Source organism: Cimex lectularius, unplaced genomic scaffold (assembly GCF_000648675.2).
Source record: "Cimex lectularius strain Harlan isolate CLEC.00 unplaced genomic scaffold, Clec_2.1 scaffold62, whole genome shotgun sequence".
Classification (NCBI taxonomy): domain Eukaryota; kingdom Metazoa; phylum Arthropoda; class Insecta; order Hemiptera; family Cimicidae; genus Cimex; species Cimex lectularius.
In genome coordinates, this window is record NW_019392785.1 from 1,409,822 (window position 1) to 1,423,988 (window position 14,167).

Consider the following 14,167-nt stretch of genomic DNA (forward strand, 5'->3'; position numbering starts at 1 on the left):
GTATTCCGAATAAGCACGTTTGAGCTTTGCGTGAAAGTCCTAGAGGCTGGGCTTGAGTCGATTAGCATTGACACGCCAGGAATTTAGGTTAGTTCGGCCCTTGATAAATATTCAATGGAATCAATCCCCTTGTCCGGACTGGACCCCCGTAATAAAACGTTTCTTAACAGAAAAAATCTCTTATCTCCCTTTATGGGCTTTTTTTAAGTCATAAACCCTTAATAACCCGAGTCGAGATATAACAATGCCATAACGCAAGACTTATAACACGAAAACTGTTCGGTAATAAAAATATTGGAATCTCTAGTTGGGCAAACTTTACAGAGGTCCTATCTTCCATCTAAAGGAAATAAAATGTGTTATACAGGGTGAATCACAAACTATGAGCGAAACTCAAGGCGATTCAGCTTATTTGTAACAAAAAATATTCTATACATTTTTTAAAAATTCTCAATAGTTTCGGAGATATTTATAAATTAATTTCTTTTCTCAAAAACTATGATTTTTTTAGGTTAAAACCGTCATAGGTTTTTTGCTCTTTAAGGTATACCAAATCGGATAGCATTATTAGAAAGAGGGATAAATTTCCCATTATATAGTGACAAACACGTTTTTTTAAATGATTCCTTTAAGTATTTCATTTTAACGATTACCGAATTATAACTAATTAGAACTCTGCTTAGAGAGAGAATTTTTAAAAAAATGTATAGAATATTTTTTGTTGCAAATAAGCTGAATCTCCTTGAGTTTCGCGCATATTTTGTGAATCACCCTGTATAACTCTTTTTATTTCCTTTAGATGGAAGATATGGTAAAGTTTGCCCAACTAGAAATTCCAATACTTTTATTACCGAACAGTTTTCGTGTTACAAGTCACAAATTAGCATATGCACTTTGATCTTCGAGCATAGTTTTTGAATCATCCTGCATGGATAAAGAATAATTATTTTATTAAAGAATAAATTAACTACGTGAATTGTTAAAAAGTATAAAAACTTCAAGTTTGAATTTGGATTTATATAAGATCAAATATGCACGTGTATGTACATACATACATACATGTGCAATGTCTATCACTTCTCGCGATCCACCGGCAATTCCAGATTCTGTAATTTGCAATAAATTACTGGCACCTTGAGAATCACCCACCCTTGGGATATACCTCGGTCTGTGTGCAGCCATCGAGGTTGTTGGGCTCCGACAGCTGTCAACAGCTAGTTCGATTCATCACCCAATGCTTGCAGTTCCTACATCCAAATCCATTCAAAGTCTCACTCATTCTTAAGTACATTCTTTCCTATTCCATAGCATTATCTCAATTAGTGTGGTGGTATAGTCGATATCCCTCCATCACCCTATCTAATTGAAGGTCGATAGGGTACTCATACCACCATCAGCCCTACAACAAACTACAATTTCACGCTAATAAATACATTCACTCTCAACATACACTACGGACACAAAACTAACAATCTTATATACATCCCTTCTTACAAACAGTCCAACTTATAATCTTATAAACAGTCCTGTTTCATACAAAAATCGGAACAGGAGACTCATATACTCGCCGCTGTGTTAAGCATGAGGCTTATATCGGATGGCATTCCTACACGCTCTCTATATAGAAACAAGGAATTGCACTCTTCAATTCCGAGCAATCTTTCTCCACATGCCAGATACATTCGCAAAAATGACCGAATAATAAGTATCCGCGGGTCAACCTCGTATGGCCTATCCTTAATTGGGTGAGGATGACCGTTCTTCTACGAGTCAGAACCTCCGACGGCCACCCATTGACACCGCCACTTTTTTTCAATCATGTTTTTTGTTACAAAAAGCTTCAAGTTACTATCCTTCTTGTTTCATTGTTCATGCAGAGATTTATTGCAATTATTAGTGATAATATAAGAATCTAATTATGACTAATCTTGTTGACTATTTGGGTAATTTTTTATGGCAACCGCATGATCATAATTAGTGAAAATCTATGGTTTTTGGTCTTGGAGAAAAAACTTAGGTTGAATGAGTGACCGTTACTAGACACCTCTTTGGGCTTACCAACCGTCCTTCGAATCATTGTTCAAATCCTTTTTAGCTTTCGGTGCTAAATAATTCGAAGATGACCAGATTATTATTTGCTAACCTCTCTAGTTAGAAGGTCGAAACCAATAACGAAACGAATTTATTTTTATGACGTGGGTGTATCTTACTGCACTGAAGGTCCCGGCCGTGATTCACCGGCTACACGAGATATCCGAGTGGGTGTAAAAAAATCAAATTTTCCTCTGGGAAAAAGATCGTTTGGGCGAATTTAAACTGAATTATCGGTGTCCATATTGGCAAGCGGACTGCCATAAGGGGAGAGGCGAATCAAGGAGGGTACGAGAAGAATAGAAGGGTCGGTGAAAGGGCGAGTGGCGGTTGGGAAATAGGCGAAGGAATTTCAAAATATCAGACAAGGTAAAAGCCTTCTGGAGCCGAGTTCCTGCCTCGGATATTGAATCTTTACCTTTTAAAATTATTATATTGTATCACGTATTGAAGTGACATAAGGGAATTATTTTTTAATATTTTAAAACTTTTGTATAAACTATATAATTAATAACTATCCGACATTAAATAATATATTTTATATCAACGTTCAATGAAATGAATACATCCTTTTTTTACGGCTGTTAGTAAAACGCATGCTCATGATCTTCGGTGAGGTCACAACAGAACGACAATTCTTTATGTTTTATGGAATTAATTAAAAATAAAAACAACATATAAAATTTTAATGGGAAAAGATCTTCGGTGAGGTCACAAGAGAACGACAATTCTTTAAGTTTTTGTCGAGCTTTCTACGATTATCTCGTCATCATTAGGGCCTATTTATTATGGGAAAATATAACAGTATAAATATAACATATTGTATAATTTAAAAACAAAATTAAAAGCAACAAAATTTAAAGTTTTACATTACGTTGTTTTTAATTAATTCCATACTTTATCTTGTTAATATATAGAGACTGAGCTTCACCTAATTTTAAATAATTTTATCACAAATGCAGTTTTTCTCAAGACATATATCAACACTCATCGAGTTAAAGAAAGAAAAATATAATTGTTTTTTAATTTTGTTTTTAAATTAAACAATCTGTTCTAACTGCTATATTTTCCTACAATTTTGCTACATTTTCCTAAATAGGCCCTGATGATGACGATATAAACGTCGAAAACTCGGCAAAACTTGAAGAATTGTCGTTCTGTTGTGACCTCACAGATGATCCTTTTTCCAAGTTGTTTAACAGCAGGTCGATCATCTCATCTTTAAATGAATGAATTTTGAGGAAAGTACTTAAACAAAGAGCCATAAATTTTATTCGAATGAGGCATATTGTGCCTTCTAATGACTTTTATATCTTATGGCTGCTGAAAAAATTGTAATAAAAAGTTATTAAAATCTGACTGCAGGGCCACAAACAAAATTACTAGAGAAATGTACTATAATTTTTCAGTATCAGATTCAAGTTGGACCTCTTTAAAATAAAATATCTCATTAAATTTTGCTTTAAAAATTTAAAACAGAATTTTGACAACATTAAGCGTTTTTTTTTTCAAAAATTTAAATGGAACCTTCAAAGACAATTAGTGCAATACTAATTGAAGTAATGCTAGGCGCTTTTTTGCACCTATAGGTGCTAAATAATGCCAAATTTTGGGCCAAGCTGAAAGAAATTTCGACCACCAGTTCGCCTAAAAACCGACAAATATAATTCTCTTTTTCTTTCAGTCTGCAATTTTCCATTTATAGCCTTTCATCGATATAATATATGAAGTATATTTAAGATAAATTTGAATATGAATCTGGGTGAATTTTAAAAAATTGATTTGGTTTTCTGTTTGGTATGTTGGTGGAAAATAAATTTCAACTTTTGATCTTAGAAGAGCTTTTTTATTCTCTTACAAACATTGAGCAATGTTCGGTATTTTAACATTCATCTAAACATATTAACTTCCAACAGTATTTTAGAATCTATACCATGAGAGAAGAAAAATATTAGCGCATTTTTAAAACACCTGGTGTAATATAAGTCTTTGGGAGAAATCAGCTCGGCCAAAAGGTATTGCACATCGCCCATGCGACAGGAGCTTATAAAATGTCCATGTGTTCTTTTAAACGAGGAAAATATATCTGTAGGCGTTATTTATTCTTAAAGAAAAAAAATAAACACGTGTATTTAACCACTCCAGACGGCAATCGAGCAATTCATCTAACCTTTAAATATTTCCCTTTCTTTGGTCTCTTGACCTTAAAAAGAGTACTTTCATAAAAGATTATCCTAGGTCAAGATAGTTCATTTTGAGCCTTCACTTTTCGAATAGCCTAAATTTATTCAAACTCGCAAGAAAACAAAATTCTACGCGCGTTTTTTAAAGGTATGTTTAAAAATATAAAGTCAAATGTTGAAATGGTTTTTATGCTTGTAGAAATTTATGTTTAAATGATATTTGAAAAAAAAAATCGTATGCTATAATCGAGTGGTTCTGCTATGTATTGCAGTATTTTATATTTCGTTCTGAAAAAAATGTACTTTTATGATAGAATTATACGAGTTTTTAAAAGTCATTAAGGGGTAGGAAAGGTGTTCTATTGAAGGATGTAACTTTAGGACGACCGGATCTTTACCTGGTTGAGCCAGGTCTGTTCTTAGGGAAATCATCGCCGATCTTTTGGAATAGAAACAATTTGACGAATTACCTGTTTTTTGGTATCCACTTGCGCGTGCGGGGGCAGCTGCAAATTGGCCGTCTTCATTGTCGGAAATTCTCGTTCGTAATGGGCCAGGATGGAACAGACACTCGCCCGGAAAGGGCCCGAAGGTGAATAGCGGAATGCAGAGCCGAAGAACCCGTCGGACTCCTTCCCCCACCGGCTGCACATCCCACCACCACCTGGACAGGCCTCTGCTCTTTCCTACCTGGCCGACGACGCGGACCACCGCCAAAAACGATACCGATTTTTGGAATTTGTACACGCATTTGCAGGCGCGAACGGTTGACAGGTCGACGGCAAAGACCTTCCTGATGATGACCCCCCACTTTGAAATTTCTTTTATGACGGTTTAAAACGGTACTAATACAATAAAAAGTAAACGGCTTAAAAGGCAGGAACATTAGGCATTATAGTAGAAGTAAAACCTCTACAGAATTAACAGAAACTTGCACTACCATGATAATTTTATTATTTTATGGTAACTTCTCGTAAAACATCGCTCACTATCATTTTGAAAGATAACTGTTCCGAAAGTATTACTCGGATCAAACAATTGGATTGTCACACATGATAACAATGTCTGTTTTTTAACATCCCTTTTAAATAAGAAAAAATATTAATAACGAATGTCAAAAAGTAACCTTTACACTACCCGACATCTTCCAGATGTTTATTCAATTCAATAATTACCAATTAATTATTCTTTCTATCTAAGGTTTTTGGTTGAGATGAAAAAATAGTGTCACGAGCGGGATTCGAACCCACGACCGCTGCTCTAACCAATTGAGCTATCGTGACTTCGATCAACTCGGGCACCAACTCTTCATTTAAACCTACAACCGTTCGAATTTTCCCTCCTTTTAGGCATTTTTCAAATGTCTTGTAATCTGGATTAGATTCTCGGCGAAATATCAAGCGGCCAAGGAGAGCTGTAGGGGGGGGGTGAGATAGGAAGTTGGAGTCCGAGTGGATCGAACTCACGATAGCTCAAGTGGTAGAGCAGCGGCATATTTAGCCGAAGGTCGTCGGTTCGAATCCCGCTCGTGAAACTGACTTTTTTATCTCAACCAATACCTTACACAAAGATTAACTCTTTAAAATGTTATCCGGAAGTGCCGTATAATTTAGGGAATCCTAAACGAAGAGATTTACTATGAAAGATATTGAGCCGGAGGTCGTGAGTTCGAATCCCGCTCCTGAAACTTACTGAACTTCTCCTGAGTTGCTGGTGGCGGGCTGTTGCTGCAGGCCATCTTAAAGGGCATACGATGTGAGGCCAACCTACCACAAACGATTCGTAATAAAAGGTGATGTAAGCCTTGCCAAAACGTCTTCTACTTCAATTAGGATCTGGCAGGCATATGGAAAGGAGTCCATCTTGGAGCAATGTTAATATTTCTGTCCTCCTTTAGCGTCGTATGCGCTGAGATCCACTACCAGGCCTCCTATTGCTAAACACTAAAGCCAGGGAGACAACGCTCTTAGAAACGCCAACTGCCTCTGCGATATCCACTTGCCGATGACCTCGATGACTCATTCTCACAATAATATTGCAAACCTCCGGTTCAAGGTGATATCTTTCCGTGGTTAAAGAGAAACAACTGGATTAAAATGGAGAAAATGCGATAAAAGGTGTTTGTTTACAAAATGAGTAATCCTCATGTTTACTATTCTTAAGTAAATCCATTATTAAAAATGAGGATTAACATTTGTTTGTTTTCGGCTTGTATTTTCTATTTTGTTTTATCCAACCTGCAAGAGCTATCGGTTAATTAATTAAAATTTATAGACAAATAATAAATTACATTTTTGAGCAGTTTAAAAAATCCCTCAAAAATGTCAATTAAATAAACCCAAAAGATACAACACAAAAATTCTATACAAGGATTTAAAGTGTAAAATTTAAAATAATTATTTTTAAATTGTCTTCTTATGTTTAAATATAAATTATTTCACAAATCCTCAAACTTACATCACACAAGATTGAACTACTTCTGTACACAAAACTTCTGTAATTCTTCTACTAACAGGCAGGGTACTTAAAAACACTGAGGGCAAAAAAAGTGACCACCCTGAACATTTTTAATATCTGTGATAATCCTTCATTGACTATCTTATAACAACATTTGGTCCCTTTTAAAGGATTAGAAGTAAATGAAGCAAAGATAAAATCTCCTACTTGGGTTTTCAATTGGATTTTCCGACACGTGTCTACAATTTTTCGGCTGGTAGTTTCATTAAATGCGATGATCCCATGTTCGTAGCTTAGTAAAGTTAGTAAGTAAATTCACTGTTTTTCGTGGTCCGTTTGACCAATTAATAACATTCAATTATTTAAGTTTTTTAAGTTGAGATAAAAAGTCAATGTCACGAGCGGGATTCGAACCCACGACCTTCGGCTTGATACGCCGCTACTCTACCACTTGAGCTATCGTGGCTTCGATCCCCTCGGGCACTAACTTCCCATCTCACCCCACCTTTTGAATTTTCCCTCCTTTTTGCCATTGCCAAAGGAGGGAAAATTCAAAAGGTGGCGTTAAGATGGGAAGTTAGTGCCCGAGGGGATCGAAGTCACGATAGCTCAAGTGTATCATCATAGATAAGCGGCGTATCACGCCGAAGGTCGTGTGTTCGAATCCCGCTCGTGACACTAACTTTTTTATCTCAACTTAAAAACCTTAATTAAATGAATGTTAGTAAGTAAAGTAGTAAGTAAAGTTCTTTCGAAATTGGGACATATCGTCCATATATGCATAGAAATTTTCTTTTTCCGTGAAAAGAACGCCAGTTACTCATATCGTTATTTTCTTATTTCATTTAGCAAGACAAATTGTCCAAAGATTTCTAAGTACCCAGGTTACAGATAAAATATTCGGTCTTAAAGTTTTTTAAAAATTAGCTATAGTATTTTTGTACGAATTGTCCCAAATGAGTTACAAGAATTGTAATATGACACAGTATTGATGTCACATTTGACGCAATGGAATATAATTTTTCCTGATTGGCATATAACCAATGACCTGATCACGACAATTGTCATGCATGAACTATTTTTGATCGTATGTTATCATGCACCTTATTTTTGACGTGCAAGGAAAAAAATAATTCGTATTGCTGGTCATGCGAGACACGCGTATTGGGCTTTTTAACTTTACATATTTATTTTAACTGTTGTCACTCATATCGAGATGTGCTGCAGGTTGTGTGCACCTTCAAAGAAACGTTGGTTAAATTTCGTTCAGCTTGAGTAGGAAAACGTCCGAATTTGAACTTAAAAAATATAAAATGCTTTATATTAAGTGATCTATTGACCAAATTAGTTCTTTCAATTAATTAATCTTTTTATGTAAGGTTTTGGTTGAAATGACAAAAAAAAAGTGCCACGAGCGGGATTCGAACCCACGACCTTCGGCCAAATACGCCGCTGCTCTACCACTTGAGCTATCGTGACACGAGATAGAGCAGAGACCTTCCTATTTCGCCGAAGGTCGTGGGTTCGAATCCCGCTCGTGGCACTAGTTTTTTCAATCGTTTTTAAAAAGATAGTTCCCACTCACAGTAATTTGTTTTTTCTTACGATCCGGATTTCGAGCCCCTTAGCTCATCATCAGGTTGAACGTCTTCTACAACCTGATGATGAGCTAAAGTGCTCGAAATCCGGATCGTTGCAAAACAACTTACTGTGAGTGGGAACTATCTTTTTAAAAAGGATTAAACACCACGCTCACTCCATCATTTATCATTTCTACTAGTTTTTTTCATTTCAACCAAAACCTTATATAAAAAGATTAAAAAATATATTCGACAATAGCGTTTCCATTATCACGTTTGATTTAATATATAAATTTTAACACGACTCAAACTGGTTTTAAAGCATTCAGCATTCAGAAACATAATGTGATTTTCTAGTAAAAGGTGACAATTAAATAAAATGTGTTTGACTTTGAAACAAGAATTTGCCACTGAATTTCAAATGTCACGATGGCACCAGAAAATCCTTTGGACATAGCTGGAAGGAGGGATGTATTGGGTTGTCCGGAAAATAATGCAGGATTTTGGTATTAAACAAAAAAAAAGAAACTAGTTACTTTAAAGCAATGTTCTTTAATCAAAATAATTTCCCATACTCTCAATACATTTCTCCCAACGTGTTGGTAACTTATTAATTCCGTCTGAGTAGAATTCAGAATTTTTAGAATTGATAAAGTCAATAAATGCATTTTCCAGTTCCGTTTGATTTTTGAATATTATGTGTTGTAAGTAGTGGTCCAGGTGTCTAAAAAAATGGTAGTCAGTAGGCGAGAGGTCCGGAGAGTAGGGTGGGTGAGGCAAAGTTTCATAGCCAAGCTCCAATAATTTTTGTGACGTTACACGTGACACATGTGGTCGAGCGTTGTCATGCAACAAAATGGGCCCTTTCCGATTGACCAAAGAGGGCTTCATTACTGCCAATTTCTGATGCATGGTATTAATTTGGTTACAGTATGATTCAGCATTGATGGTTTCGCCAGGATTTAAGAAGCTGTAGTGTATTAAACCAAATGAAGCCCACCATACCGTAACCATTACCTTTTTTTGATGAGTTGGGGGCTTTGGAGCTTCTCCTTTGTCGAGCCACTGTCCAGAACGTCTAGTGTTATCGTAGAGAATCCACTTTTCGTCACATGTAACAATTCTGGCCAGAAATGGGTCATTTTTGTTTCGACAAAGAAGTGATGCACAAACATCAAAGCGCTGATTTTTTGGCGATCGTTTAATGAGTGTGGAACCCAATTTTCGAGTTTTTTCACTTTTCCAATCGCCTTGAGGTGGTCAGCGACGGTCGTTTTACTGACTTTGAGTTGCTCTGCAAGTTCTCGAACAGTTGTTTTGGGGTTTTCTTCCACCACTGATCGCAGAACATCATCATTAAGAGAGGAAGGCCTTCCACGACCTTCTTTATCTTCAAGGCTGAAATCTCCCTCCCGAAATTTTTTAAACCACCTTTGCACAGTGCACTCATTAACACAACCCTCGCCCCAGACTTGGTTAATGTTTCTAGCCGTTTGGGCTCCGCTTCGGCCGAGTTTAAACTCGTAAAAGAAAATCGTACGAAATTCTCGCTTTGACATTATAAGGATGACTGAATTATTTCCAAGTAGCGGAATGCTACAGAGGTAAACAAACAATATCATTTGGAAGAGGATTAATAAGTGTTGACATTCATACAAATGAGTAATCCTGTAAACGTAAACAGAATATTTTATATAGATTTTTTTTAATGAAAACTTAAAATCCTGCATTATTTTCCGGACAACCCAATATAAAAACAAGTGACAATGAGCTACTTTCGTACGTCGCTCATAATTTCAATATTCACGATTTTTTATAGAACATGTTAATGTCCCAAAAACCTCTTGACCACCATTGATTACCATTTAATACTAAAAATAAAATAAATCAAATCAATTCCAGACCTGGACTTCCGGCAGAAGATTGGAAAAACTATGCCGTACGGTATCTCATGGAAGTATAATTCTTATCTATATAATTTTGACTTAAACTTTTTTATTATCAATATACAAAAATTAAGTTTTCATTAACGGTTTAATAGTACGATATCATTTTATAGCCGTTTTGCTAACGATGACCCATTTTTACGGTTCTTTTTATCTTCTACACGACTTTTTTTGATGTTGACTGCTTATCCTGGTCATTCTTTCATGTCCCAGTTGCCTTGAATATAGCTTTCTAGCTATCTGAAATGAAAAGTACCATTTTCCTAGGGTTTTTTTTATTCCGAACTTGGCATTTCACGGTTGATTAAAACCGATTCTGGACGGTTGTATCGCTTATCTATGTAATTTCCATGTATGTTAAAAAAATCATGTCCTTCATTTCCACTTTTTGCTTATTATTTTCCAGTATGGAGTTGTTCCTTGTATTTCAGCCGATTACAACCGTACTACATGTTGCCATTTTACTCGGTTTAGTTTTAGGTTCATTTAAATAAGAAAAGAAAACATTAACGAAAAAAATAAATAAAACAACTTTCACCTTCAGAAATTGGCATACAAAAATAAAGTTTAAAAAAAATTTAATTTATTTGTTATCTATACATGATAGTCTACTATACAAATATGTACACATGAGCACTAATGTCAGCACTGCATCGGTAGAACACATGCTTTGAGGAGCCTGGTACTCAGTGTGTATGATTAGCGGTCAAGGAGATCCCGACGCCACCGTCGGTTGTGGCGAGGAGGTGGGTTGTCAGGATGGGAATGAGTGGAGAAGGGTAGAGCGGTATGGTCAGGATGGTTCGAAATGTTGGTGTGGAAGATTTGGAATCTGGACCGGATTAGGTAGTTGGCAAAAGGAATGTTGAGGCTTTGTGGATAGTGAGGTTAGTGACATAATAAGGTCCTTTGACAATTTGTCTAAGGACTGGGTACGCTGGACATTGGAAGGCTTGGCAGTGCCCCACAGTTCCACTCCGTATGTCCATATTGGTCTTGGTAAAGTGTTAGCTTTGTCTTAATTGTCAAAGTCGATTTCGGTCTTAGAAGTCTTGTATGAAGTTGTGGTTTTTTTTCTGTCTTGTTGGGGATTCCACGTCAGTCTGCTTTCGAGATATAGTCCCAGGTATTTGACATCAGTGGAAACTGGCATATCTTTGTTGTTCATGTGCAAAAGAGGGCAAGACTGCTTTTTCAGCGTAAAAGTACAATGAGTGCATTTTTCTTCGTTCAGTCTTGTCATAAACTTTTTTACACCAGTCTTCGATAAGCTCAAGGTGTTCCTGGATGTTGGAGGTAGCTTGGACAGGATTCGAGTTAGAGTATAGGACTGCGGTGTCGTCTGCGTAGGTGGTGATTATAGTGTCAAGAGGTATTGGTAGGTTAGCAGTATAAATGATATATAGGATAGGACCAAGGATACTACCTTGCGGTACACCGGCCTGTGTCTGTTTGACTTTCGAGAATTCATTGCCGCACTTCACTCTGAAACTGCGATCAGGTAGGTAGAATTTCAATAAAAGGTAATAATGAGAGGGTAAATAGCGCTAAGTGTAAAAAGTACGCCTAGATGCTAGACCCTGTCGAAGGCCTGTGCTACGTCTAAGAAGTTATCTAAAGTAAATAAGTAATTCCTGTTTTGCACAAGGATTTAAGGGTCAAGTATCCGTTGGCTGTCGCACATAAGGGGTCAAACTTTACACTAATTTCTCCATGTTATGCACAATTCAAAATCCATTGGTTATGCTGGGATTCGAACCGAGGACCGCTTGCGTGACAATACCATTAGGACGTCAAAACTTCTCTACCATCCCCTAAAATAAAATAATATTTCTAAATGCAAAATATAATATGTTATCATTAATCATATTTAGTCATTGTGTTCTCCGGGTATAGTGCCAGCACATAGTTTAATGTGACCGGGAAAAAAATCACTTTCGCGCATATTTATAATGAGTATTTCAGATCTGATTTGGGATACAGTACAAAATATTGCTATTTTTACGCTGACGCAAAAATGTTCTATGGGACTCATGTCAGGACAACATCCTCGACAATTCATTGCGGTAACTTCCTCTAATAATGTATGACAATTCAAGCTAAATGCGGTCGAAAATAATATACAAGATTGTCCCCAATAAATGGAGCTAAAGGGACCTCAGCTTCTAGAAGAACTTCTTTAATATACTTTAGTGAAGTATCCATTCTGTACGACAATCCGGGTAGGGGCATGGATGCCGATTCCACCCTATACCATGACAGATGTCTTTGAAAATGCTGTAACTTACGCATGGCATATGAAGTGAAGCGTTCTGTACGTCTTCTACTTCATCAGATTGCCAACAACAAACCGGCATTCATCTATGAAATAAAACATCAAGTTCCAAGTGTTCAAGTGTCCAAACTAGATACTGATTTGGCTATTTTTTACTCGATACCGGTCTAATAGTAGAGAACGTGATAAGGATAGTCTAGAGACGAGGCTATCTCACAGGCCTTCTGATGAGTGTTTTAGAACTCAACCCTTACTTTATAAACCGTTTGGAATTGACCAACTATCAATGAGGCCATTAAATGACGGTTCTGTAGTGCGGTAAGAAAATAATATGATCATCTCTTTGCGTCGTACATCGCGGTCGCCCAATACCTTCTCTTCGGTGGCCATAAACCACCGTAAATCATCGTGGATGGTAGAGCGCGGCACACCTTGAGCACTTGAGCTATTTCAAATACGACACCATACAGGGTGTTAGGCTACTTGTGTTGCAAATTTTGCCCGCATTCAAAATAGACCCAAAAAGTCCTAATTGACTTTGGTCCGAACCTCAGCAGTTTCGGAGTTATTCCACTTTTTCCGATTTTTTAACATTTCACAACCTTGCTTCAAATAAACTATGATAACTTTAAAATTAAAAGGTTTTAGACAAATCCGTTGATACTATTGAAAACTAGGTTAAATTTCCAATAAGATGTCATAAATACTAAATGATGGGAAAATAAGCGTTTTAGTAGCCAGAACTCTGATAAATAATTTTTTTTCCATGTTGAAAAACTTACTATAGTGATTCTAAACTACTATTTCCTAACCTAGAGACCATCAAATTTCAGAAAATGTACTCCATTTAATATCCTTTTTAGTGGTGTAATTGCTTTCTTAATTACTTTCTACAAAGATGAAGAAATTGATGAAGAAAAGGAAAAAATCGTGGTTGACGGATTGGTAAGGCGAAAGATAAATACTTTTAATTAATTCCATCTAACACACACACACACACACACACACACACACACACACACACACACACACACACACACACACACACACACACACACACACACAATTTTGGTTCTGGAAAAGGGACTTTTATACTTAATACAATCTCAGGCTCTACCTATCTAAATTGGAATCCTAAATTGGTCTCTCCTTGGTAGTATCCCCTTTACAAATAATGCAGCGGGCACTATCCCGGATTGCTTTGCATTTTTTATTTTTTCCCTGGTAGTCTACATTTGTATATTGTATTTTTTCTTCATTGTGAGCTTAGAAGGTCCTATTTAAGTCAAGTTCTAAAATTAGAGCATTTAAACAAACGTTTGTTTAATGGTCCGAAATAGTTTCAATTTATGCACAAAGGAGCATCACTAGTAAGCCAGAAGTCAGTGTGCCGAATTTTGTGATTTGTGGTTGATATACAGCTTAAGTATGCTTTCTAGTATTAGTTTAGTATTCTGTATGGCGTTTAAAAGTATCAAATTTACGAAAGGACTTAAAAAATTGAAATTCAATTGAATTGGCAGTTCCGAAGAACGCATTCTTTGAGATGGTGGAGGAAGCAGGAGTGACTGCGTGGGTCCGTACGATGGAGCCACGGTCGGAAATCCACAGGTTGGAGCTCGGGGACCGAGTCCG

The 14,167-nt window shown here is 36.5% G+C and overlaps 1 protein-coding gene across 1 annotated transcript in view; it reads right to left on the minus strand.

Annotated features, from left to right (window-relative positions):
* The window catches only part of LOC106666417, a 44,573-nt gene extending 39,556 nt beyond the window's left edge, over positions 1 to 5,017 (minus strand). The window contains exon 1 of the mRNA XM_014393607.2: positions 4,745 to 5,017. Coding sequence (XP_014249093.1) covers positions 4,745 to 4,927 — 183 coding nt within the window. The 5' untranslated portion in view covers positions 4,928 to 5,017. The remainder of the gene's footprint in view (positions 1 to 4,744) is intronic.
* Between the last annotated feature and the right edge of the window lie 9,150 nt (positions 5,018 to 14,167).